At 34.1% G+C, this 26,916-nt stretch overlaps 2 protein-coding genes across 2 annotated transcripts in view; both read left to right on the forward strand.

Moving 5' to 3' along the window:
- Positions 1-26,916, forward strand: part of ITPR2 (Inositol 1,4,5-trisphosphate receptor type 2) — a gene marked incomplete at both ends in the record, with an annotated part of 142,753 nt that overhangs the window by 53,172 nt on the left and 62,665 nt on the right. Inside the window, 11 exons of the mRNA XM_051219287.1 lie at positions 3,828-4,280; positions 7,489-8,140; positions 8,638-8,736; positions 11,549-11,871; positions 13,349-13,509; positions 15,233-15,335; positions 17,303-17,503; positions 19,202-19,358; positions 20,547-20,644; positions 24,033-24,617; positions 25,526-25,621. Coding sequence (XP_051066000.1) covers positions 3,828-4,280; positions 7,489-8,140; positions 8,638-8,736; positions 11,549-11,871; positions 13,349-13,509; positions 15,233-15,335; positions 17,303-17,503; positions 19,202-19,358; positions 20,547-20,644; positions 24,033-24,617; positions 25,526-25,621 — 2,928 coding nt within the window. The remainder of the gene's footprint in view (positions 1-3,827; positions 4,281-7,488; positions 8,141-8,637; positions 8,737-11,548; positions 11,872-13,348; positions 13,510-15,232; positions 15,336-17,302; positions 17,504-19,201; positions 19,359-20,546; positions 20,645-24,032; positions 24,618-25,525; positions 25,622-26,916) is intronic.
- MS3_00007235 (uncharacterized protein) overlaps positions 4,128-26,916 on the forward strand; it is a 95,922-nt gene continuing 73,133 nt past the window's right edge. The window contains exons 1-11 of the mRNA XM_051215492.1: positions 4,128-4,280; positions 6,677-6,793; positions 8,628-8,736; positions 11,549-11,871; positions 13,349-13,509; positions 15,233-15,335; positions 17,303-17,503; positions 19,202-19,358; positions 20,547-20,644; positions 24,033-24,617; positions 25,526-25,621. Coding sequence (XP_051066001.1) covers positions 8,655-8,736; positions 11,549-11,871; positions 13,349-13,509; positions 15,233-15,335; positions 17,303-17,503; positions 19,202-19,358; positions 20,547-20,644; positions 24,033-24,617; positions 25,526-25,621 — 1,806 coding nt within the window. The 5' untranslated portion in view covers positions 4,128-4,280; positions 6,677-6,793; positions 8,628-8,654. The remainder of the gene's footprint in view (positions 4,281-6,676; positions 6,794-8,627; positions 8,737-11,548; positions 11,872-13,348; positions 13,510-15,232; positions 15,336-17,302; positions 17,504-19,201; positions 19,359-20,546; positions 20,645-24,032; positions 24,618-25,525; positions 25,622-26,916) is intronic.

Genomic DNA, 26,916 nt, shown 5'->3' on the forward strand with positions numbered 1-26,916 from the left:
ACTCCTTTATTGTTGAAGTTTCTTAGTGGATAGTAGGGAAATACATGAAGGAGGTTTAGCCGTTTTCGGGGCTAGTCAGTTAAATGCAGCTGCATCTCGGTGTTCATGTTCATACTGAGACTTAAACTCAATACTTTTAACTTTAAACACCGATATGGTATCTCATGATCTACTGAACTCAGTCATTAGCTTGTACAACGTTATTAATACAGTTTATCTATGGGGGTTTAAGGGTTAGTCAGTCGGTCAATTATCTACAACGTTGGATCGGGCACATATATACAGCGGTTGAAGTTGCCATACCTCATTAGCACAACAAAATGAACGTCAAATTCATTGAAGCAGTTACTTCAATGGTATTAATATATAATAGGAAAATTGTGTATAAGGATATAATACAGGAAAAAATAAGTAGTTCGTAGAAAGAAAGCTGTAAAGCTATAAACGAGCTTTTTCAATCCGTGAAGAGATTTTGTCAGACGCTAACCTATTATGATTGATCATACTTCTAGGATAAGTGTTGTCGACGCGTTCAACTGATTCGATCCCTATCCTTGGTTCAGGCACTTGCGCAGACCAGTCCTGTCGCAACAATTTTCATTTGGAGGAGGAGAAACGCATTCTAAGCATCCTGGCATTGCTTGTCAATGCTATCAAAAGGATGCATTTTATTGGCGTCTTCACCAAACAGGACTATTTTATCTGCGTATTCTAAGTCCATAAGAGGACATCCTGATAGGTGATCGGTTCTCGAACAGTCGGTCAATGAGAACAGTTTCTTTTATTCTCCGGAAAAGCTATCTTGTGTTACCCATAGTTGCTGCCTTTTTTATTTCTTTTTCTCTCGTTGCCAACCACTGCTCATGATCGTTCCTTAGAATTTTGGTTATCCTAGATCTGGTTTGTTTTCGCTTGTTACCGTGTTCGGGACTTAATGGGGAAAGCTTACGAGAGCCTGTCATTGCAATAGTTGTCTCAAAAATCCACTGATTTTTTTTTTAACTTTCATGTTCAAATCACTGATAGATTTTGCTGCTGTTTCCACAGCTGTTCGTATGTCTTCCGAGCAACATCTAGGTCAGCCTCGTTTTCAAAATGGCCTGGGTCTGACTTCAGTTGTTTCTGGAATTTACCTTTGATTTTTTCGTCTTTCATTTCAATTTCAATAGGTCTTCCTAATGTTGCTTTTCTGCGTCCAGTGAGGCACAAGCAAATGCGTGCGCGTTTTAGAGCATGATCAGAGTTCAAACATGTATTCCAGAACGAGTGGCAGTCTTCTACTGAGCCACCTTAATGATGATTGATGGCAATATGGTTTATTTGAGTCCATCTTTGGTTTGGTGCAAGGGGTCGCCATGTTAGACGATGTCTTTCCTTATACTTAAAATTAGTGCTTATTAAGAATTAACGAATATCTGAGCACGGTTGCAAGCAAACACTCACCATTACTCGTTCGCTGAGTAGGAATACCAAAATTCCCACCTAAATGTCTTTCTTTTGGCTTAAGCTACCTACTTGGGCATTAAAGTAATCTGCTGCGAGTACTATGTCCTAGCATTTAGTTTCATGAAGTTCAGAAAGCTTTCTGTAAAAGTCATCTTTCACTTCATCCGGGCTGTAGTCAGTCAGAGCGTAGGAAGAAACGACGAAAAGTCACTGACTTGTGTCCCTACCCTTCTGAGTTTAGCCGAACAATGCAGGCAACTGTTAACAGGGATCCATTCTAATAGTGCTTGTTCTGCCCTCATATTTGGTGCTATGCCTACACTAGCCAGTCCACGAGAACTAGCCATCAAGTCGCTAGATAAACGGACGCTAGGTGATGTTAAGGGAACGGTCACACTAGGATCCTATATGTGTGTTTCGGGGACACAGCATACATCAATGATACGAGATTCTAGGGTCTAAGCTAAGGAGGCCTGCTGGCCGATTTGACATAGGTTACGTACATTGAAGGCTACAATGTGTAGTTTGGAGCGAGGTTTCAGTAGATTTGAAAGAGTATTTCGTGCACTAGAATCGTTGGCCATGGTGATAATTGAGGAGGAGGTTCATAGTTGGTAGTCTAGGTAAGAGGAATAATAGAAGTTGAGAAGGGAAATTGATTATGAATACAGTAGCTTTGAGTGCTTTTAGACGTATGAGGGTGGTTATCACGTCCCTGTTACCCAAACCATGGAAGGGTTCTTCTCGAGGTACCTGAAAGGGAAATCGGGTTCAGAGTGGTTTAGTGACCTGACAGCGTGACTGCAATACCCAAGGGACAACTGATTGAGGCCAGTTACACACGATCTTTTTGTGAGTAATTTTTGCGTTAGCTATGTGCTCTTTTGAACCTTACCGCCACAGACCGATATCTGCTGGATAAGTCGAGGTGTGCATTTTTAGTGTAGACCTCTTCTAACCCACCATTCCTTTGTGGAAATGCAGCATCGCTGTTATGCGTGTTGTCTGAAGGAAGCATCGTTTACTGCCATCACCCCTCTGTACAGTCAGCAGTACGACTTCGCTCTCGGACTTTGGGTTTGTTGCTTTTAGTCTTATCGCTCTTCAAACAACCTGTCTTGCATGATAAGACATTGATGAACGAACGTTCCAGCCAGTATCACCCTGTCGGTTCACCACAATAAGCAAGCTTGACCACCACGTCAAGGCAGTAGCAACGGTCAGGATTGATTAGTCTCTTCATGATAATCATTTGTTGCGCATAATGTTAGCAACGGGAAATTACAAATGCTTACAAATAGAACCATCGTTTATTATGATTCATTATTAAACATACCCATGTGAGTGGATCGTTTGATCGTAGGCGTTTAGTTACTGTTTTTATTTGTGATCAAATCACTTACTTAGGTCATTCTGATTGCACCAGGTCATAAAATAGTACTGATTTCATCTTTATACTTCTCAGTAAACGCATATTGGTAATTTTTCGTAGTAGTTTCATTAAAGTTAAACGACATGGTATTTTTTACTTCTGCATAGTAGTTCCGCAAAAGTCTGGCTGGTGGAAGTAAGATGTGATTTGCCACAGGTCTAAGACTGACAATCACAGCTGACCATGTATATTAAACATGAGAGTTGCATTCAGTCATTGATTTCCACTCGGAACACAACTAACGTAACTGCTTGTAATTGCGTTGAATAATGTATGGTCAAGTATATGCTGTGGTTTCCTGTTATTGCTTGTCAATCAGGTATCTGGTTCAGTCTCTTTATAGCGTATTGATCGAGTATGCAGTTTGTTGTTGGCAACTTCGATCATCGGTCATATGACCGTATAACAATAATAGAGAATGGTAAACAAAAAAAACATTCTTATTCTACCGTTATATCAGGTGAAAATGATGATTTGGTATGTAAACGCTTTTCACAGATCTAACAGTTTTTCATTGACACTATTTATTATTACTTAAAGGAACAATCAAAATTACAACATAAGATTATAGTCAAAGCATCGAAAAAAAACCGTATTTAATTAATTTGCCCTAGGAGATAGTTGTAAAGGACTACGATACCATAGTAAGGAATCGATTCACATCCAATTTTTATATCTGATATAAAGAAATTATTGAAAATTTCACTGTTATACAAGAAATAAAGTAACAAGGAAACGTGATCGAAGAAACGTATGTACTTGGAACCTTAAAAAAAAGCATCCATTTTGTATGTAGTTTTTTCTCATTCTTCAAAAAAAAGATTAACCAGCTATTTTGTTCTGTAGCTAATGTAATACATCTTAGACATTGATTACACACATTACGTAAGTAGATTTGGGCTATGATTGTAAGGATTGTTTTATTTTATATGTTTCTTTTTTTTGAAAGCTTTGTTCAATGTTTGACGACACATTATTCTTGATGAATAGTTTTTCACGTGTACGAAATATTTTGGAATCACTTTTATCGACAATAACCTATTCTAAATCATCATCATCATCATCATCGTCACTATTGTGGTCAGTTATACAATTTCCTGATAATACATCTAAACAAGATTTATTATTTAATTTGAAATTTTTTCATTTATTAAATATACTACTAATTGAAGAGAATGATATTTTACTTAAAAAATATCGTAAATGGTTTAAATTATCTGAATTAATTAACATTATTATACATCCAGTTATTAAATGTAAAAATTTATATCAATTAAGAAATGTTTATATGGAAAATTTAGCAAATTTCTGTTCAAGTCATGATTTTAAAAATAATTTTATCATACAATATAGTGAATCATTATCTTTACTTTGGAGAGATATTACTGAAGAACTAGATAAAGTAAGTGAAATTGAATAAATGACTTATTTCTTTTCGTTAAAACTTAGAGTATCAGGTGAATATGGTATATTAGTTAATGAGTTCATACATTTTCATCGACTTGAAAATATTAAGACAACATGTTTCTTATTTCTAAACAGCGTTTACCTTGATATTGAATATTGTTTAGAATAGAAGTAGGTTAAAAATTGTTGCATGGAGCTAAGTTTAAACATGATTATGTTGGTATTTACAAACTACACCAATGATATCTGATCAGTGAACGTGTTCAGTGGTTAATCTTAATATTACTTACTTACGCCTGTTACCCCTAATGGAGCATTGGCCGCCGACCAGCATTCTCCAACCCACTCTGTCCTCCGCTTTCTTTTCTAATTCCACCCAATTATTGTTCATTTTTCTCACGTTTATCTATATTTCCCGGCGTAATGTGTTCTTTGGTCTTCCTCTTCTCCTTTGGCCTTGAGGATTCCATGTGAGAGCTTGTCTTGTGACGCGGTTGGGTGCTTTTCTCAATGTGTGTCCTATACACTTCCAACGATTCTTTCTGATTTCTTCCTCCACTATGATCTGCTTTGTTCTCTCCCACAGTTGGTTATTGCTAATAGTGTCCGGCCAACGGATCCGAAATATTTTGCGTAGACAATTGTTAATAAACACCTGTATCTTCTGGGTGATGGTTTTCGTAGTTCTCCAGGTTTCCGCTCCATATAGTAGAACTGTCTTGACATTTGTATTGAATATTCTGACCTTGGTGTTTGTTGACAGTTGTTTTGAGTTCCAGATGTAATCTCAATATAATCTCATATTTTCCACCTATATCTTTTAACCAAACATTTTTTTTATATTTTATTTTCTTTGTTGTGATTAATACTACAGTAACTTTGATTGCATCTTCATTATCTCATATCAGTATGCTTACATAATGATATTGATTATTAGACAGCTTAATTACAAGTCCTCTAGAAATGAACTATTTTACATCAAATGATATTTTCTATGTGACAATTGAACATTCTCTTTGTTTACCTTACCAATAAATGCTGGTTTTAAGCGAATGAATGAAAACTGTTGCTTGATAAGAAACATATTTTCTTTTCGACGACATTTTACCGTAGCTAATATATTTTTAAATAAATAGCATGAAGTATAGAAAAACTGTTTCTAATGTAGTAGACCATTTTTGAGATAATTCCTTAGGTTTCGTATATTACTCGTCCTGATAATTGTTACTAGATAATTCTCAGTGGTGTATAACTTTCAGAAGACGATATGAAGCTGTAACTACAGTTTGTTATTGTACAGTGCAAACCACTAAGCCATCAAGCACATGAAGTGCATTTGAGTAGCAATGCGAACGGGATTCAGTGTGAGCGAGCGAACATATATGAATTATATATATATGTGTGTAATCTCGTAAGTGTAGGTTTGGGTTTTAGAATCACTTGATTATTATCAACAATTACATAACAATAATGTTTGGCATTAGAGGATTTGGAAGTGTTTAATTAGTGAATGGAGAACGCATCGATATAAGATAGTAAAACACCCTAAACTTAAGTAAATTTGCTAACTGAAATAGACTTTGACTGGCGTGATAATTTTTCTGTATTCATTCATATGTTTATGACCCGTGTATTTCAGGTGTATATTGAATGGCACTAGTTTCAATGTAACTGTTTGTTCTACTATCTTTCAGCTGATTCTTTTGAGAAGGGCTAAGTTAAATTAAGTATCGAATATATATATATATATATATATATATATATATATATATATATATATATATATATATATATTCAATGAATGCTTATCGAAGCGTTATACCAATAAATGAAAATTCCGTTTGGAATAAATCCAATACATTTGTTTTACATTACTAATTCATATAACTTTATAAGATTAGTTTAATTTTATTAAATATTAGAATTGCTGAAACCATTGTCTCCTCTGAATACAATATTTTTAGTATGGAGTTATGGAGATTAATAAGGTTTGATTGAGATCATGAATCGATTGATGTTAGACCACCCGCGAGCGAGGTCGTGGATGCTCATTGCTGAGGAGTCCCACAATCGGACGAGACGGTCGTCAAGTACCTCCAGGTTTTCACTGGTGGTCTAACATTAATCGGTTCATGATCTTAATCAAAAATAATATTTTTCATTCAATAAAATAAGTAAACTGTTTTCGTCCTTAAAATAATCAGATGTATGCACAAATCTTCTTCTTATCACTTTAATTCAAGTACTTGGTGAATATTTTTATATTTTCGATATATTGTTCGACATGAATTATGTTTGAGTAAGCACAAGATATAAAATATTTGACGTTATTACTAATTAGTATATCTCATAATTTATTCATCACTATACTTTCTATTCATTTTTCTCGAGATTTCTCTTAATCAACTATCGAGTAATGATTATAAAATATTTCTCAGAGATTCTATTATCCCATGTGTTACGAAAATTTTTGCCAACATTCAGTTATTGGAACATCAACAACCACAGGTAAGATTAAGACGGAGATAATTTAACTATAATTTCATGAACTACAATTAAATTAAATTCTCTATTAGTACAAGGTTATGGAGATTGTTGAGTTTTATTTGTGATCATGGACCGATAAATGTTAGACCACGATTTAAAACGTGGAAGCATTGAACTGCTGTTTTGTTCTTGTATAGGACTCCTCAGTAATGATCATCCAGTACTTCCAGGTTTTCAGTGTTGATCTAACATTGATACGTGCGTGAACTCAACTTTTTAATTTTAGTGTCATAGCAATTTGTTAGCTATTCGTTTATTATCAAGTTTATCGAGTATGTATGTTAAGTAGTTATTTTCGTCAGTTCATAATTTCACAATTTGTCAGAATAAAGCTGTCAACATTAATGTGAATGAAGGTACATCCAGTTGACAAGCCCTAGATAGAACGATACACGCATTCTATATATTCTGTATAAAATAACTTGTAGCAAAGTGGTTAAATAGAGACAATGAATATTGAACAAATATATGTCAACAAAAACTGATCGAAATTTAGGACATCCGAATCGTCGCGTTCTCCTGAACAACACTGTCGCCGTCGTCATCATCGCCACTCTCTTGAGAGATGTCCGGTCGACACAAGACACCGTAGATCACATTCACCCACTCGTCATCGTCGTCAGCGTTCCAAATCTCGCTCTAAACTTTTGCGGAAGCCGAAATCACCTGTCACTGATTGGAGAAAAGACTTGATGGCCGGTAGACGTCGCAGTCCACCGGAAATGCCTGAGAGTAGTTATTATGGAAACGAAAAACGTTCAAAAGGTCATAGGCATTCCAAAAAGCGTGATAAACAAAGACATGGTAACAGTCATTCACACAAATCTCAGAAAAGGTCTCCGTCTCACAACGCAGACTATTATCGACCTCGCAAGCATAATCATGATTCTGGATCCCGACACATGGTCGAAGTTACCGAGAGAGATCAAAGATCAGGTTATTTAGAACAATCAAGAAAAGATGGTTTTGCTGAAAACTACAGAAAATATGAAGGTCCTGACTTACCTTCTCATTATGATTATCGTTCGTCTAGTAGATACAGACATGATACTGAATCACACGGTCGCAACGCAAGCCCAGAACCAAGCCGCGCGCGCGATAGAGAATCTGATTGGCATCTGAGAGATCATGATCACCGACATAGTCACCATCCTGGTCACATAAAAGGAAGAGAAACCTCACCTGGACACGAAAATATATCCTTTGAAAGACCCCAGTATCACAGTTTACCGAGTCCTGAAGGGCCATCAGTGCCCCCAAGTATTTCCAAAAGACCTTCAGATTCTACGATAATCGAAGGAATCCCCAGTAAGCTTACAAAACGTGAGGCATCTCCTTCGTCAGGCAGCTCACCAACCAGCAGCAGCAGCTCTAGTAGTAGTGGTACTAGTAGTAATAGTAGTAGTACTAGTGGAAGCACCAGTAGCAATGAGAGCGAAGGCGAAGGAAATGGAGAAGAATCTAGAGGCCACAGGTTGAAATCACAAAAATTACAGTTACTTGGTAAAATAGAAAAACCATACTATAATACTTAATTTGCAAAATGTTCAATAATTGTCTCGAACGTCATTGTTCTTGTATTTCCATACTAATTACTTTCTATTCCCGCTCTTCCATTCTTGATCTTCCCCATCTTCTGCCGCCAGACATTACATTCCTGACTCGCGTCATATACTACTTATATATAAATAAGTAGCACGTGCCACAATATCATTATCATTTCGTCATATTTATTGATGTATCAATATAGATCTAGTACATAACTGATAGATTTTTTTTCTTATTTATCATTTAGTTTCATCTAGATGCAAGTCGTTGTTTAATGCATAAACTGATGCAAATGAACCATGATTCATTGCTAGGTCCAGCTTCAATGGAATGTTCACAAATGATAATGCGTACAAGTGAGTTATATATATACGCATCAAGTCTCTCGATAACGATGTATTTTGTAAAATTCACTTACCTTTATGATTGTTCATTGTATTAGATGTCTGCCAATTGTATTTGTAACCTGTCAGTTCAAATTCTTTTACGATAATCATAGAGAACGTTACTACTTTTTTTTACTTCCAAAAAGATTTTAGAAAATCACATATAGTTAATTTATTAAACCCTTAATGTTTACTACGATAGTTGGATAAGAACTAATCCTAATTTCAAGTTAATTTTAATTAGGAATGAAAATCTGTATAAATGTTTTAACAAGTATTTTGTTTATGCTTAGTTTAATTTGTATGTGTACCAGTCTTGGAATGAACAAAACTAATTAGTTATCTGTGAATAAAAAGCCTCTGTATATACGATTACAATTCAGAGGTGATGCACCGAATGAAATGCTAAGACTGAAGTGGTGGAGAAGATTGAAGACTGAAGTTAAACAGATCAATTCAAAGGACTTTTAATACGGGTAAATTACAACTAATATTCTCCACACGACCCATAATCACTCCGAGGTTGAAAGATAAATTACCTAGACTAACTACCTTCTTCTGTATCTATCGATTCAAATGCTCCTGTGAAGCAAGTTATATTGACGGATGTTTTAGGAATTTGTAAATTCAGGCTCGTGAGCACCTTCCAGTATGGTTAAGCAAAGGTGTAGTCAAAACGGTTACCAGTTCCATTTTAACCCATTTAATTCAGACGGGACGTACAGCCGACACGCAGCAATCTTTTGCAATAATCTATCGCGCTAACAGCAGTCTACCTAATTTCGTCAGACTGGGAATCTTACAGACGGCTGGAGCAGCTGCTATTCGGATCAAAAACCCAAAGCTTTGCATCCAAAAGAAATATGTTTAGCTGCTTCTTTTACCCTGACCAACTTCGGGGCCAACTAGTTAATAATCAATTTTATAATATGATGACGTAATTTGATTAATGTCCATTTTTATGTCCACACATCTTACCATTGCCATTATTATTATTATTACACTTGATAACCTTTTTCAGAAATTTATTCAGCATTCACCCCTATATTTGACCTATTCCATATTATTCTACGTATTACGTAATTTCTAATTTGTAATTACATTATTCTCTCTCTCTCTCTTTCACCTCATGTTGACCATATTTATTCTGATCATTATTTATCTCACAATTTCATTTCACTTATAAACTGATTCAAGTTAACAACTTCATATTGGTCAGCTCCAACATTAACGATTTGATTTGATTTTATATGACAGACAACAATCCTTGATTCATTCTGCCTTAAATCTGATCAATTTTATGGATTATTAATTTGAATATGAGATCATTGTAGAGTATCTGATGCGAAATTCATTGAAGTGAATATTCTTCGTTCATATTAGTTATGTTTTCAAATGTTATAGTTCAAAGCCGATTATATTACGATGTACTTGATTGGTAATTTAAATTAACAGGTCTGTTGTGAGATATCAGCTCACTGAAGACAATGGTATATGGTAGCGCAACTTCGTGGATTGGTTGAAGTTAGACATTAACACCGTCGGATGCCGGCTCAGTGGTCTAATGGTTAAGTGCTCAGGCGCGAAGCCAGTAGGTCCTGGGTTCGAATCCCGCGGTGTGCGGGATCGTGGATGCGCACTGCTGAGGAGTCCCATATTAGGACGAAACGACCGTTCAGTGCTTCCAGGTTTCCAACGGTGGTCTAACATCAGTTAATTCATGATGTTAATAAAAAAAATCTATTAAAATAAAGTGAAAGGTATCTGAAAGGGGGTAAAAAAAGGAGGAGAAATGGTCAAGGGAAGGTGGTTAATATACTTTTTTTCACTAGTAAACTGTGATTTTCACTAGAGTGTAACTTTCGCCTGATTTTGTCACATAAGTGGGCATTACTCATTGAGTACACCGAAAGATCTGTAAAAGTTACAGTAACTTCTGTAATCTCGAATCCTATATCGGTATACTTTATAGTAGACGGAAATGCAAATATTTAAATACTAGTAATATTATTCAATAGATAACTTACAAATGTTCGCATGTGAGGCCAGAGGTTACGAGTCTTATCTTCTGTGATGGGGACGTGGACATGCACTTATCAACAGTTCTATACTAGAACGAAATACGTATACAGAGCTGTTAGGTTTCTAACAATAGTCTAGGTAAGATTACTTCATGATTGACACTGTGGGAAATTTAACATTCGTTACACGCCTTGATATACTAGTGTACGAAAAACATGTATATATACGTTTTACGTGAGTTAATTTGAAACGATCAATGGTTGCTTGCCAAATGGGTCCCAGCGTAAGTCCACAAATATGATAATGATGTAGTAATTCCAAAATATGGAATGTAGTCAAAGATAATGAGGTATGATTGATCCAGGTAGAGTAGAAAATCACAATCTTTAAATGTACGTAACAGGTTTATTGAAAACCTATTAATGTGGCAGCAACCTGACAAAGAACAGGATGTAGTGTATATGTAGCACATATATTTAAAGAACGATGATCAGTGTAAACTGAAAATAGTGTATAAGATTCAGACCTTTTAATCAACAGTTTATAGCCAGTGATTACACAAATTAAATGAGTGTGAAAAATATAAATAATAATAAAGACATTATTCACAAGTCTACATTAACCATCTCCACAACATCACCAGTTGGAAATTGAAAATCATACTATTTTGAACCATTATTTTGCACAAAACACAATCAACCCAGTCTCATTGCTTTACTCACGTTAATAAGAATGATTTTTTTATTCAAAAACATTTCAGTTCCTTCAGCAAGTCTTCCGGTTTCGCCAGAATTCTCCTACAAACCGAACATTTTTATGACAAATTCTTATACAGATTTATGTAAAACACTTGAAGACAAAATCATTTCTACAAGTGATATTACATCTGATGACTCGATAGATAGTGGATTGCAGGATGAAAATTCATTCGATTCAAATCTGTCTGAAAAAGTCAATGTTAAAACCGTCCAACAAGGTCAGATGAGTAAGAGTTTGAGTGAAGTTCAAATGAGTCAAACTCTGGATGATGCAGATCGATCAATGTCTAAAAACTTTGCAAAGAATATAGAAAAACAGTTCAATGTAAGCGGATTAAATCAAATAATGCTTCTTTGTAATTTACAATTCCCCGAATTTATTTATCTTATAACAATATATAGATTTTTAAACTTTTATTGACATCCGATTACTGAATATCTACTGCCAGTTCCAAGCCTAAATAATGGCGGAGGGTTGCGCATTTAGTTAGCAACCTCATCCCGTAGAAACCTAACTCGTTAAAAAAACGCTAACCAGAAAAAATAATTCAAGCCATCTAAATTCTGCTCTGGGAGTTAGAAGGTCTTCAACATTGTTCAGATTATTGACAATTTGTCCCTCTACATATGATTTACTGTATTTTAATGGGAAAGTTTGTTTCTCTTTGTTGTATGATTTTCTTGAATCATTAACAATTAAAATTGTGAATTAAAGAGGCGTAAAACAATCATTGTATTCATCCATAACCTTATAAACATGCATTGTGTTTCTTCATGGTCGCAGCTCATAGAACTTTTGTTATTCATTTAACATATAACAATCAAGAATAACAAGTCAGGATTTTATATAAAACACTTCTGAACTGTAAAGACAATTTTTAGTCGTGAATTGAAATTGACCCAACGGAAATTAAAACCGAGAATCATTGAGGAATTGTTATATCCCCTAAATGCTCCGATACGACCGAGAGTGGGGAGAGTCCTCTCCCTCTTGAAATGCTCTCACATAGACACGCGTATACAGCCACTCCCACGGAAGTCCTACTCACTGTCTTCTTGAGGTGGGGGTATTGTTTATGACATTAAGAGGACAAAAAGCGAATGTCCGGCGCTTTAACAAGGTTAGTGGATTCAGAGGATCCACCTAGGGGAGTTGGAACACCATCATTCCAAACCAAGATGCACATGGGCTCCAGGATCCTAAAGGAACAAATGGCGTTCGAACCCATTATTAGTCATCCGCTACCATGAAACTGCATCTCCTAACGTTGCTCCACTGCCTTGTGGATCAGACGTTTAGGTCGAAGACTCTGGTTGTGACCCGCTAAGTAGACCATCTGCTTTGGTCTGTGCGCCCAGGCAGTAGCACAGCCCATTTACAAATCAAGTAACTTGTGTGGCGCATATGTATTCGGTTCCCCTTCGTACCAATATTTATGTATTCAAATAAATAAGTAAGTAAATAAATATATTCTCGTTAAGAACTTCTTAACATTGCCGCTTCCACAACTTCTGCAAGGATCAAACCCAAGACCACTAAACTTCACAGTAGGTTCATTACCTCAAGATAACAGAATTGGTATATAAAAGTTTCTATTTTCAACTTTATTCACAAAATTGTTCGAGCATTATTTATACCTGATTTACGGATAATATGATTTAACTCTACTACTTACTTTGGTACAACATATCATTCAACGGTTCATTAAACATCAACTGCTTACATTTGTCCCACTTTAACCATTTTCATTTTATCTTGAAAGTATAATTTTACGATATTAATTCCTTTTTCTAACTTATAGAATATGATTAAAGAAATTGAACTTCAACTTAGTACATCCATTTATAAAGAATATGATTCATTAATTCGATTTCTACAATATCCAATGAATTTCATTGAAATACGAGAAATATCAACATTAGTTAAAAGTGATGATTTTTCATATAATTCATTTATAGCCTCGTATGTTGTTATTATTTTATTTAAAATACAATTATTTTAAACTTTATATACAAAACTAGTATTGTTTTATCAGTTTAGGGGTTGTGGAGATTGTTAAGTTTTTGATTGAGACCATGAACCTATTGATGTTAGACCACCATTGAAAACCTGGAAGCACTGGACGGCCGTTTCGTCCTATTATAGGACTCCACAGCAGTGCGCATCCACGATCCCGCTCTCGGGATCCGAACACGGGGCCTTCAGTCTCACGCGCGAACGCTTAACATACTGGACCACTGAGCCAACATCCAATGGTGATAGTGTCTAATATCAACCAATCCACGAAATTGCTCGACCATCTTCCATTGTACTGAGGTAGACACCTGTTTCTACCCTATACGGATTAGCTCCACTGGTCACGGCTTCTCACTAGAACTCCGAGAATTTTCTCACGAAGCTGGTCACTAGTGAGCACATGGTAATTATCGGTTTAGGGGTTTTATTATCAATGTTTTCATTGAAGTAATCACTTCTTAACTCTGTCTTTTAAAGTATGCAATTTCACTTATACCGAGAAGAAAGAAATTATTTCCGTGTACATGTGCATTCAATTGAAGAGATTCAATGAACATTAAATATAATTTTTGAATTTTGCTCTTTGTAAATTTTTAAAAAATACCTGATTTGTGACAATTACTTTACCCCTTCATCAGAGAAATAAAAAAAACTACAGTATACACTATGCAACAAAAACGTTTGGATATTCAATTCGAATTTATTACGTTTTTGATTGAGGTCGTGAACCGATTGATGTGGATGCGCACTGCCGAGGAGTCCCACAATAGGACGAAACGGCCGCTCAGTGCTTCCAGGTTTCCAAAGGTGGTGGTCTAACATCAATCGGTTCATGATCTCCATCAAAAACGTAATAATCTCCACAACCCCCATACTAGTAAACGAATTTATTAATTGCGAATTAGATAATTTATGTTTAGTTGCCTTTTCGTTCTAAATTGAAATCAGTTCAATAACTATTGAAACATTTTATTTTAATTATGTAATCATAGAAAATTTCTTTGATCATTTCTCAGTATTGAATACTCTATCAAATTTTAATTTCATCTTCTCTTCTTACATCATTTATCCTCTATACTGTATTCATTTTTCGCTTTTTATGATGCTCAAGTTACACAACGTTTTTTAGAATTCAGCTTAGTACTGTTAAGCGTCCTTGTGTTATAGTAAATTTTGAACTAGATATAATTAATACCGAGTTTCTAAGGTTTTTTTTTTAGTTAAGTAAGTTATTGTGATCGATTCAACAGCCCCTCAGCTCTCACTGGTTTTTAGTGATTCTGAAGATGATGTTAGTTCATTATGAAAACTAACTTGAAGTTCAAAACATCTTCACAAATTCCCATATCTTGATATGTAACAATCATCGATTATACGAATGAAGAACTGAAAGTTGAATTCCTCGACATTTTACTATGAGAGTGGGTTTCAACTGTCGAATATAGATATTATCTATGGCAATGTGTAGTCGTCATATTGTATCTCAAATCAGTTGAAGTTCGAAATATGAATTATGATGTACCAAATCACTGATCTAAAAGTCAGACTTATAGGTGCTGAGTTTGAAGTTTTATGAAGTTGTAATTGTGGGTTGAGAGGAGTTTAAGACTAGAACAAAACGACCTTTATAGTACTTTCAGTCTGAATTCTTTTTTCCTTACTTTTTCAGATTGGTGCAACATGCATATGATTTGATTGAATTAGGTTTAGAAAGTCAATTTGTCAAGCTTTTACAAGTTTTTATTTCCTTATCTAAAGCACCTATGATGGAGGTAGGTAAAAGCTATTAATAAACATCTTTTAATTTCCTTTTTCTTTTGAACGTTTGTTGTTTTATTTTTTTATTTGTCTGTTATGTAGAAATAATTTTATAAGACCGCTTTCTTTAAGTGCTTTTAATTTTCACCACCTTTTAATAGATATCTGAAATATGATCTTGATTAGTAGTTGACAACGTTGTGGATTTTGTAAGTTTATAATTTACTGAGTTTTCCAACAGTTTATCTCCGATGAGAAAGGAAATGGAGTAATGCTTGCTAATGTCAATTAAATATTTTTCCAATTTATCTAAATTCCATATACTTCTTCTCCGTGAATCTAAAAGCTCTATTAACTGCCTCAATACTTATTCACACAGATACACCAGTTGATAAGCCTATCATTCAAGATATGACATGTCGTTAGGTGGTGAACTTGCTAAGTAAAAAATAAAATTCTTAAAATAAATTTTATTCATACATTTCTACCACCTGATCCTCTTAAATCATCTTAACTTTCCAAACCCTATTTAATTATTATTACGTAATCTACCTTATCATTATTTAATTCCATTAATCTCTACAATTATCACACAATTTATGAACTTCACTAAATTATTACACCACCCACCCTGGATTAACCCCCCTCTTTTGACCTCTGACCTATTTCTAGCATATATATATAGTTATTATTGTAATCAAGTTATTTACACTCATTTATGTCAATTGTTTCACACTATCTCCATGTAAAAAAAATCTATCACAATTTCGGTTTGTAAGCAGCTGACGAGAAACCTCGAAATAATATGAATTTATACTATTCTGCATCAATGTTTGTTCTTGCTCTATTTAAATTTTAATAAAATCTGATTGTTGAAAAGAGGTTAAAGCAAAGATATTTACATGTCTTGTTCAACCATGTAGCTTACATATATTTTTGTAAATCATAGGGTGAATACTTTATGGTAATATAGTTCCAAAGATTTTCGACTTTTTGAAAATACTTCTTAAATATTATCAAGAAGAAAACATTGTTTCGATTGTGGATTTATGGTCAAATGCTCTTAAAAGCAATACAAATAATAATATCATATTATTATTACTGATAGAAATCGGTCGATCAGGATTAAGTAATACATGAACATGGCACTGATCACTTGCTGTGGTCAATTAGTGTAAACATTTGAGTTCTACAGGACATTAGTCGGAGCTTTATTTATTTAATGGTGTAGATTGGAAGAAAGGTAGGGGCGGCCAGACCAAAACATGGCACAAGTCCATGAATTCACTGACAAGTGGACTGAGTCATGTTTGTAGATGTAGACTACCTGGTTGGGGACCGCGAGACGGTAGCGACCGATAGTTAGAGAACCTGAGTGACATGGCTCAAAATCGTTTGCAATGGAGCAGGTGCATCCACTCTTTGTGTTCTCCCAAATTTTAATCTCCTGAATCCACCTTGTATCTTTTTTCTCTTTCCAAATTTATTTTACTGGATTATACTCTTAAAATAACATCTACAAACTCCAATCTTTCCGATTACTGCTTATATTCTTACCGCCTCTATCACTATGGGATTTGAATCGACAACTGCATTTCTGTGCTAATGTGGTGTGGCAACTCGAACTGATGTACGTGCGTACGAAGTTCTACGTTATTATTGACTGACTGACTATTTAATAGTAACTTATTAGACTACTACAATGCGTGACGTTGGTTAGAGTCTCACGGTGCGAATTCATTCACTTAATACTATAGAAACGCTTTGAAATTAAATGCTAGGTAACATGAAACTCAGATTCCTGATTATTTGGTAATTTAATCCAACTACTTAGTACCAAATTAACTCTTGTTTTTGTCGACTAGCCATCATTTCGAAATTTCAGTGGCGAAATTGATGTTTTAGTGGCAAAACTTCTGATTTTCGTTTTTGAATCTCCTTTTAACTGAAATGATTTTTTAAAATCTCGTATACCATTTAGTCTGTACCATTAGAAATGAAATGGAGTTTGGATGGATTATCGAATACTGGTCAAAATGCCATACATTATTTTCTATGTTCAAATGGAATTTGTGATCTGATTATACGATGTATAGAAAATCCTAATACTTCTGAAACGATTTTTGTCATGGCAAATGAGTTGGCGATTAACCTTTTAAAGCACAGTAATAAATATGTACAGGTAATTTATTATTAGTCATGTGAAAACAGTTGTGGAAATTAATGAAAGCCAACTATTATATTTCTTTTCATTGTTCTGATAACCGTTTAGCTAAAAAAAAATACCGTACCGGTTAAAATATCTGTCAGTTACAATTAGTAAAGTCATGTGACAAACGATATTCATTACTTCAAATAATACATTTCTCAAAATATCCATATTCTGAGTAAACCAACTATCTGTATTTCAATGTTGATAGTGAAGTCAGTTCAAGTCACAGATTGAATTCAGATAAACAACCATTGGAAACAGAAGACCACTGAACAGTTGGTTTATTTTAATATGATCCTCCTTGTCAGAACTTACTGGTGACCTAGACAAAGGTTGAACCAAAGTCCCTCAGTTTTTTGACGCATCTAAATGACGTAGTTAGTACCTATTACTTCACATTTCCAATCACAGTTCGAGATATTGATCTATCATTATTCCATTTCATGGTTAATAATTGTTTCACCCCTAAAATATTATAACTCAGTCCACCACAGCTTTCCTGAATGTTTAGCAAGACGTCAGTCCACGATGTAAACTAGTTTTCAAATTGAATATTCTCCGCAAATCGCCTAATGTAATGACATTAATTTTGTTTATTGGTAAGGTTTTGAATTTTCTCTCAGATATTATTAGTAGGAATTATAACTGATCCGTCTCACTTAGAAAAAGTACCTCTATATTTTTTTCAATTACAAGTTTTCATTCTATTTGGTTTGTGTGTACTAGTGAAATTCAAGTAGCTTATTTCATTTTTATTTTAACTCGTAGGCTGGAGGTGCCTGAATAGTAGTGTTCTCGGTTGATCTACTAATATGTGATAATTGACTTCAATTTAGTTCTCAATTTCCCGTTAGCTGGTTAGCTAGTAAATAAGAGATTTGTATTTGATTGCACTTCATTAATTTTATATTAGACAAGTTTTGCAATCAATTGTATAAAGTAAATGATACGTTTTATAAGCTGAAATATGTTATTGCAACTAAGTATCTTAGTTGAAAAATAAAGTATTTGTGACGAATTCCAATCTATCAGATTACATCAGATTATTTTAAAAAAAACTCGCGTAAAATCTCTCTCATTGAAATTTCGGGTTCTTTTTTTGAAAAAAATCTATGAAATCTAAAATAGGAATTGGAACTTATATGTTCCATTGTTGATCAGCGTAGACTATTCATTTCAAGTCAGCAATTGAGATTTGACATGCAGCAGAATTTGATTCCATGTGAAAATAAAACATCTTTGTTACTGAGGTGTTTAGAAACTAAACTAATATACTCATCTGGCATTTTATGGCTTCTAAAAGTTTTCAGACTAATGAAAAGTACCTTTAGATTCATCATCTGTTCACAAAGATTAAGCTGTATAAATATTGTGATTGTGTAACAATGATTTGGTGAGTAATCAACTGTGTTTGGAATTGATAGATAAAACGTTTGAACCTCAGCTCTGTACACTACAGTCTAGGCAACTCATAAACAAATTGTATGAGTTAAATCTGACTGCAAAAACCTGTATTCGCTTTTATCAAATTTACTTTACATACATAAGGTTAGTTCAAAACTGAATACACAACTATGTACTTGAATAAGAGTTCACTTTCTTTTCATCAAATAGTATAGACGTTTAGTTCATAAATGACTATTTAATATCTATATTATTTTAATACAGGAATGTTTCTATATTATTCTGTCGAAACCTAAACAACATGAAGATTTCTTCAATTCTATGTTTCAACGTTTTCATAATGCTTATAGTCAAATGGATAACTTAACAAAAAATAGATTCTTTTGTAAAGAAGAATTTACAAAAACTACAAATTATTTAGGTTAGTTTGATATAAATAAATACGCATTTTTTTAAACATTTTCACCTGACTTTATTCAGATTATATTACTAACTTTTTAGTCACTGATCCTACTAGTTTTTCTCACTATGTAATACAGTTTTGTCTAGAAACTATAGATGAAGACAGTGATGTTGATTGTGAGGAAGGTTCACGGGTAAACTCAAGGAAGCCGAAAGAAGTTCAGAAAGGGGCGAAAATATTCCATTTAATCACTTTTTGGAAGAATATTTTAAAATCTCTACGTGTAACCTCTCGATAGGACAATGCTAATAACTTCTCGTATGCGGATTGGATAGCTATAATGATGATTTCGTTTTTACTAAAAACTATAAATACCTGACAGTTTTGTACTATAATTTGACATTGTCTAGAATAACGTTCCTTTCACTTGTCTTCTGTCTTCTCATTTGCGACTTCGAAGGGTTCTAGCGTTCAAGTGATCAAGTTATACGCGGCATATCAAGAATATAAGCTCTAGATATAACATTGATGCTTGTTGTTACTTCACAGTTTGAATGATTTTGGGAACTTGAAGAAAATCAAGAATTTCAAGAACAAATTAGCATTGGTTCATCAAACCGTTAAGTATTGAACTGTTAACATTTGTTACAGTGTTTTTTTTTTAAAATTTATATAACTTACTCGTGAAGTTATGCAGTCCTAACTTTTAATTAATGCTCAGATAGTTTAATTACTACTAGTTCCATTAGGTAAGAAGTTTAGCAAATATTACTGCAGTAGAATTGATTGATTTCAGAACGATTATATTCCGTTTATACAAAATAGTTTTTAATTCATATCAAGACAATATACATTACGTAATCATTAATAAATGATTTTAATCAGAAGGGGTTTGTGGAGATTTTAGAAATTTCATAGATTGAAATCATGAGTCAATCGAAGCTAAAACACCATGGAAAACCTGGAAGCACTGGATGGCAGTTTCGTCCTAGTATGGGACTCCACAGCACGAGACTAGTAGGTCCCGGGTTTGAATCTCGCGGGGTGAGGTATCGTGGATGCACACTGATGAGGAGTACAGTACTAGAACGAAACGGCCGTCCAGTGCTTCCAGGTTTTCCATGGTGGTCTAGCTTCAACTGACTCATGATTTCAATCTGTGAAATGATTTTAAGTTATTCATTATTGGCCTTTTGTTTATTTTAGATTGTTTCAATTCATTAATAACTGGCAAGAATATATCAGTACAGATAAGTTTACAATTTTTACAAACTTTATGTCGTAGAAACAATTTAAGACTTCAGGTAATTTTTATGACTATTTAGTTGACTATTTGATTTGTTTAAAATTTCTCATATTATGAAATAGAATAATACAAATCAGTGAACAATAGTGTTTTCATTTAGATCTTCATTAGGCTTTACTTTAATACATAGTAATGTATTTATGAAATTATTAAACGAATCAAAGCAGTTTTTGAGTCAATGATAATAGTGGAATAGATTACATAAATAAACATAATAAGTGGAAAGTACAAATTGATAATAGGGTGTCGAGTGTACTAGTTGTGATAAGAATTATAAAAGTTGAATATAGTTGTACGCAATGATGGATAGTGACTGGCACTGGAATCCAGGGCGCGCGTTTCGTCCTATTTGAGACTCGTCAGCTGGATGTACCTGCATCTCAGAGTTGATGTTCACTCTGGGACTTGAACCCAGTACTATTCTTAAACCTCAATGGGAAGATACAAGCCAAACAATACTAAGTTGGATATAATATTTAATAATATGAGATATGTCAGTGACTTGAAAATTATGTAGTCACTGAAATAACATTCATAAAAAATTGTAGAATTGCGTGATTACGTAAGTGTTCAGGTAGTTGGAAAATGAAGCGTACATTTCAAGAAAAGAAAAAAAGGAGATGAAGAACAATAAACAAACGAAGAGTGTGGAAAATAATAATATATAAAGTGATTTATTCAAGGCAAGGGAGAGATAAATTTCTTATGAACACAAAAACTTGGATTATTGGCTCGAATTCCTATAGCTGTGTGTAAGAGACGAGATCGAACCCCATAAGGGAAACTAGTGGGAATACGATAAATAACTTTAAATGACTTATTTCTGTCTACTACATGACCGCTATCGATCAAGTGTGATAGAACCGAGCTGCATATTATCATGATAATACCTTTTCCTAACCACGAAGAGAGATGTTCCCTAACTCTTTGTTTCAATTGTCGGATAGTGAACCCAATACAGTTTTCTCTACAGGAGCAGCTGAATTCGTCGATCCACATAGAAGTGGCATAACCAGGTAACTTATCCTTTAGTTGAGGAATCACGATAGATCGGGCCGAATACGATAGACAGAGGTTGGCAGCATTAAACGTTCTCTTTAGTGTTCTAGTCAGTCTATCACGTAGTATATCACCAGCTACATCTCCATTGAATTGCAGCTTCAAGAAGAGAGGTTTCTTACTAGCCTTTGACGTCGCCATTTTGCTTGTTTCTTACACGCATGTGTAAGATGTTTAGGTTTGGTTTGTTAATGTTATGTAATTTACTATGAGTTATTACAACATTGTATGGAGACACGATAATTTAACCAGGAGACAATTTCAACAATAATTTGTACTCCACAGTTTCGAATGGCTTTCCGTCTGAATTCAGTTCTAGGTAAAAATAATCATTAAAATATACTACAATTTGTATAAAATCACCTGAACTATATAACAATAATGATAATAATCATATACTGATTAGTTTCTAGTTTCCTGATTTTTTTCTTTACCAGAGTTTTATCAGTGACTGTTCATGATGTACGAAGTAATTGAACTTAAAAAAGAAAGACAGCAACAGTATCTCACTAGGAAATGAAATGGGGATAAGGTTATCTTAATAAAATATGAACTACTGGATTCTAATTGCTTTACCGAGTTAAATTGTTCTCTCCTCAGTTAGATGAATTCCCTACTTGCATTTTATTCCCTATAGAGTTTCAGATCATACCAAATTGAATATAATTTTTAATAATATGAGATAGGTCAGTGACTTGAAAATTATGTAGTCACTGAAATAACATTCACAGAAAAATTATAGGATTACGTAATAAGAAGTGTGTCAGGTAGTTGGCAACTGAAGCATACATTTTAAAAGAGACAAAAAGGAGATGGAGAATAATAAACATACGAAGAGTGTGGAAAATAATAATATTTAATAGTTGAATTCATGAGTCAATTAAAGCTAGAGCACCATTTTAAACCTGGAAGCAGTGAATGGCCTTTTCGTCTTAGTATGGGACTCCTTAGCAATGCATGGTCGCACAATATCGTGGATTGGTTGAAGTTAGACAATCACACCGTTGGATGTCGGCTCAGTGGTCTAAAGATTAAGTGTCCGTGCGCGAGACCCCAGGACCCAAGGTTCGAGACTCGCATGCGGGATCGTGGATGAGCACTGTTTAGTAGTTCCACACTAGGACGAAACGGCCATCTAGTGCTTTCATATTTTAATGGTGGTCCATCTTAGATCTACTGATGAATTTAACTATTAAATTACTACAATTTCCACACACCGTCATTCTGATTTGATTTTATATTACAAACAATCTTTAATGCACATGTTATTATTTTAAATGATGTACTCTGCCTAAAATCTGACCAATTTTATGGATTAATAATTTGAATATATAATTGTAGAACCTGATGAGAAATTATTGAGAGTAATATTCTTCAAATAATTGTGTTATGAGTAACTACTGGACGGTCGTTTCGTCCTGGTGTGGGAATTCCCAGCAGTGAGCATCCACGACCCCGCACCCCACGAGATTCGAACACACGACCTATCAGTCTCGCGCCAAGCGCCTAACCAACTAGATCACTGAGCCGGCATTCAACGTTGTTAATGTCTAACTTCAACCAATCCACAAAATTGAGCCACCGTATACCATTGTCTTCAGTGAGCTGATGTCTCACAACAGACCTGGTTGAACTCCACTGGTAACGACTTCTCGCTAAAACTCCAGGAGTATCTCTTGAATTCAGTCACCAGTGAGCAGATGATTATTATCAGAAGGGGTTTGTGGAGATTTTAGACTGATAGGTCCTGGGTTCGAATCTCGCGGGGTGCGGGGTCGTGGATGCGCACTGCTGAGGAGTCCCATACTAGAACGAAACGGCCATCCTGTGCTTTCAGGTTCTCCATGATGGTCTAGCTTCAATTGACTCATGATTTCAATCTATGAAATTTCTAAAATCTCCACAAACCCCTTCTGATTATAAGTAACTAGTTTATTAAGGCTAATTCGGCTAAGGAAGAGATAAAGGTGTTACAAATTTCTTATTAGTGAAAAGACTTGGATTGTTAGCTCGAACTATTGTAGCTTCTGGTATATGTGAGAGATGAGATGAAAATTCATAAGGAAAACTAGTAAGAATACGGTAATTCATTTTAAATGACTTATTTTTATCTACTACTTGACCGCTATCGATTAAGTGTGATAGAATGGAGCTATGTATTGTTTTGACGATACCATTATCAACATTTGTATAAGATCTCAATCGGAATTGAAGGTTGCTTACTACATGATCATTAGTTAAATATATCTACTTTAATTATATATTCTGAGTTACTTCATTCTATACAACAAGTAAACAATAATTGTTTCTCTTGTTAATCTAACTAGGAACTTTTGCGTGTTCAACCACATAATGTGACAAATTTTAATTTAATTGAAGAAATCAAGTCGTTATTTATTAATTTGTGGAAAATAAATGATAAGTTAATTAATGCTGCTACCTTTGACAGTAACAACGAAAACAGTTGTACTAATGATAGTAATAATAATGATACTCTGAACTATTGTTATATTAATCATAAAACATCACATAGTAAACAGAAATGTTTCAACAGTACGGAAAACAGTCCTTTGAAAATTGTACAGAATAATATGAACATTATGGAGCCAATAACGAAATATCAAAGAAAATTTAATAAGTCATTATTCCTTGAAATGAATCACAATCAACAAAGTGTGCAAATTCAGAAAAATAATAACAACTCAGTACATTTTATTCAACCTGAAATTATACTACTTATTTTGACTTGTCTAATTGAATTTTGTCATGGTCCTTGTTTGAATAATCAAAATGAAATTTTATTCGGAAGTTCGAATATTTTACACTTATTAGTAAACTTAATATTGTGTACACCAAAATGGATTAGAAACAATAAACTTGAAGACATAACATGTTCACTTGCTGAAATTAGCGTAAGTTGTTTCTATTGTTAATGTTTGTTTGAAATCTAACTTATAGTACAGTCTTTTTTATTGGTCATCCGCTTAGATCCTTGAATCTCAAACATTCCGGTAACATCTCATTGTGACTAGAAGTTCGAATATAAGTATTGCACCCATTGAACAAGTTAATAACCGTTTGAACTTGATAGCTCAGTGAATAATACTCAGGTGTTTGGAGTGAAAAGCATGAAATTCGAGTTTCAACGTGAACATTGACATTTATATGCAGTTAAATTCAATTAACAAATGACAAAGAGTATAAAAAAATTGACGGTTTTCATGGAATCACGATATTTTGTAAGTGAATAACTTGTCGTCATTTCAATAGGTAAAGCTAACATGAAGCGATTGACCTGCTTCGTTGTATAAATGTGTTTCCCAACTATTTTGTGGCTGTATGTAATACAAGGTAAATATTTTATACGTTTTAGGTTAATGGAATTGACTTGGTTTGGATTTGCTAAGTAGTTGAATGTTCTTGACAAAAAACATGGACTTTAATGTTAGTTCGTACTCATTAGCAAGTCATACCTTTAGTCGAGAGGGAACCAATGTTATCTATTGCATTCAAACCTGGGTCTACCTTCTAATTCATTTATGTGAGAGATACCAGGGTACCTAAGTGTATGTATTTGGTGTGTATCTCAAACCTCACTTTGCAGTTGAAAGTAGTGATTTAACCAGTGAACTACAGTTTAAATATATCCTAGTAAATAGTTTTTTTTGTTTAATTCCAGTTCATTTTCTATTAGAGAACATTAGAAGAAAGAATTCAAACTCTAGTAATCAAAGGGATATTTTCTAACATGCTATTAATTTACTTTCATTGTTAATTATGATTAATAAAAATTCTATGCCGTGTCATTTTACTAATCTAGTGTTTGTCAATTAAGCTATTGTTAGCTGTGTTGGAAGGTCGCCATGAAGATAAAGTTTATCAACAACTAATTGAACTCTGTCCATTAGATAAGTTAGTAAGTTCTTTGAACTCTTAAGTTTGAGTACTGTTTTCTTTGAGGGATATTAATTTTTTTATATGTACATAGTTTTGTTTTAAAAACAAGAATATATGGGCAAAAATCCAATTTCTAGTCAAACCCTCCATAAACTTTATTCTGTTACATAAGTTAATGACTGAAATTATATAAATCGTCAGACTTATGGTTAAACAATAAGAAATAGCATGGGGAATGATAAAAATGGTTTGATAGATTACAAACACATTCTAATATTGCAGATAGGTAATGTAATTTCAATGCTTTTAAAGAAGAGAGATAGAAAGTTAGGTAACTTTTCTGGTAGGATACCTGACCTAGTTATTGTCAAAGGAGCAACTGGATTAATGAACATCCACTGAGATTAGCTAACGTCTTCTTTCTCTGAGTGGTCATTATTGATCGATTAAAGAATGTGAAACCAAGACTGACTGAAGACAACTTATAACAGCTTTTGTTAGTTTATCTTGTAGATTGTCGTTCATTAAATTTTCATTATAATGTGTATATAGCTTTAGAGATACCTTGAGAGCTGGTAATGTCTTTGATATTTTATTTTGTGCATGAGTTTGTTTCTTCAAGTAGATTTTTAAGATAATTTATTTAAATCGACATTCTTTGTGTAAACTCCTGATCCATTTTGTATGCAACAGATAGGAGAAACGTTTTCGAATTTGGTTGTATGACATTCAGTAAAGTGGGTACCAAGCCTATGATGAATTTTTTTGACATTACTTGCTTATTTACTGCTGTTGTCCCTTGTGGAGGAGCATAGGCCAACCGCCAGGATTCTTCATCCAACTCTGTCCTGTTATTTCCAGTTGCTATTCATCCTTTTCATGTTTGCTTCCAATTCCCAACTCAGTGTGTTCTTTGGCCTTCCACGTTTTTGTCTCCCTTTACGAGTCCGATTTGGGGCTTGCTTCGTGATGAGGTTTGGTGATTCTCTTAATGTATGTCCTATCTACTTCCAACGTCTTTTCCTAATTTCCTCTTCAGTTGGAAGTTGGTTTGTTCTCTCTCACAGTAGGCTGTTGCTGATATCATCCGGTCAACGGACATTGAATATCTTCACATCCTGATAATTATTTTCTACAACATGTTTAAATCAAATTAACGAGAGTGAATTAAATTAATACCGTCTTCCGTGTTATTATGGATGTAATAAGAGACGATAAAAAATAAACAAATATGAGTTTGTATCAAGCCCAGATTACAGAATAACTTTGTAAGAGACAAGTATATACGAAAGTATGGAGTAGGTAATTAGTCAA

Source organism: Schistosoma haematobium, chromosome 4 (assembly GCF_000699445.3).
Source record: "Schistosoma haematobium chromosome 4, whole genome shotgun sequence".
NCBI lineage: Eukaryota > Metazoa > Platyhelminthes > Trematoda > Strigeidida > Schistosomatidae > Schistosoma > Schistosoma haematobium.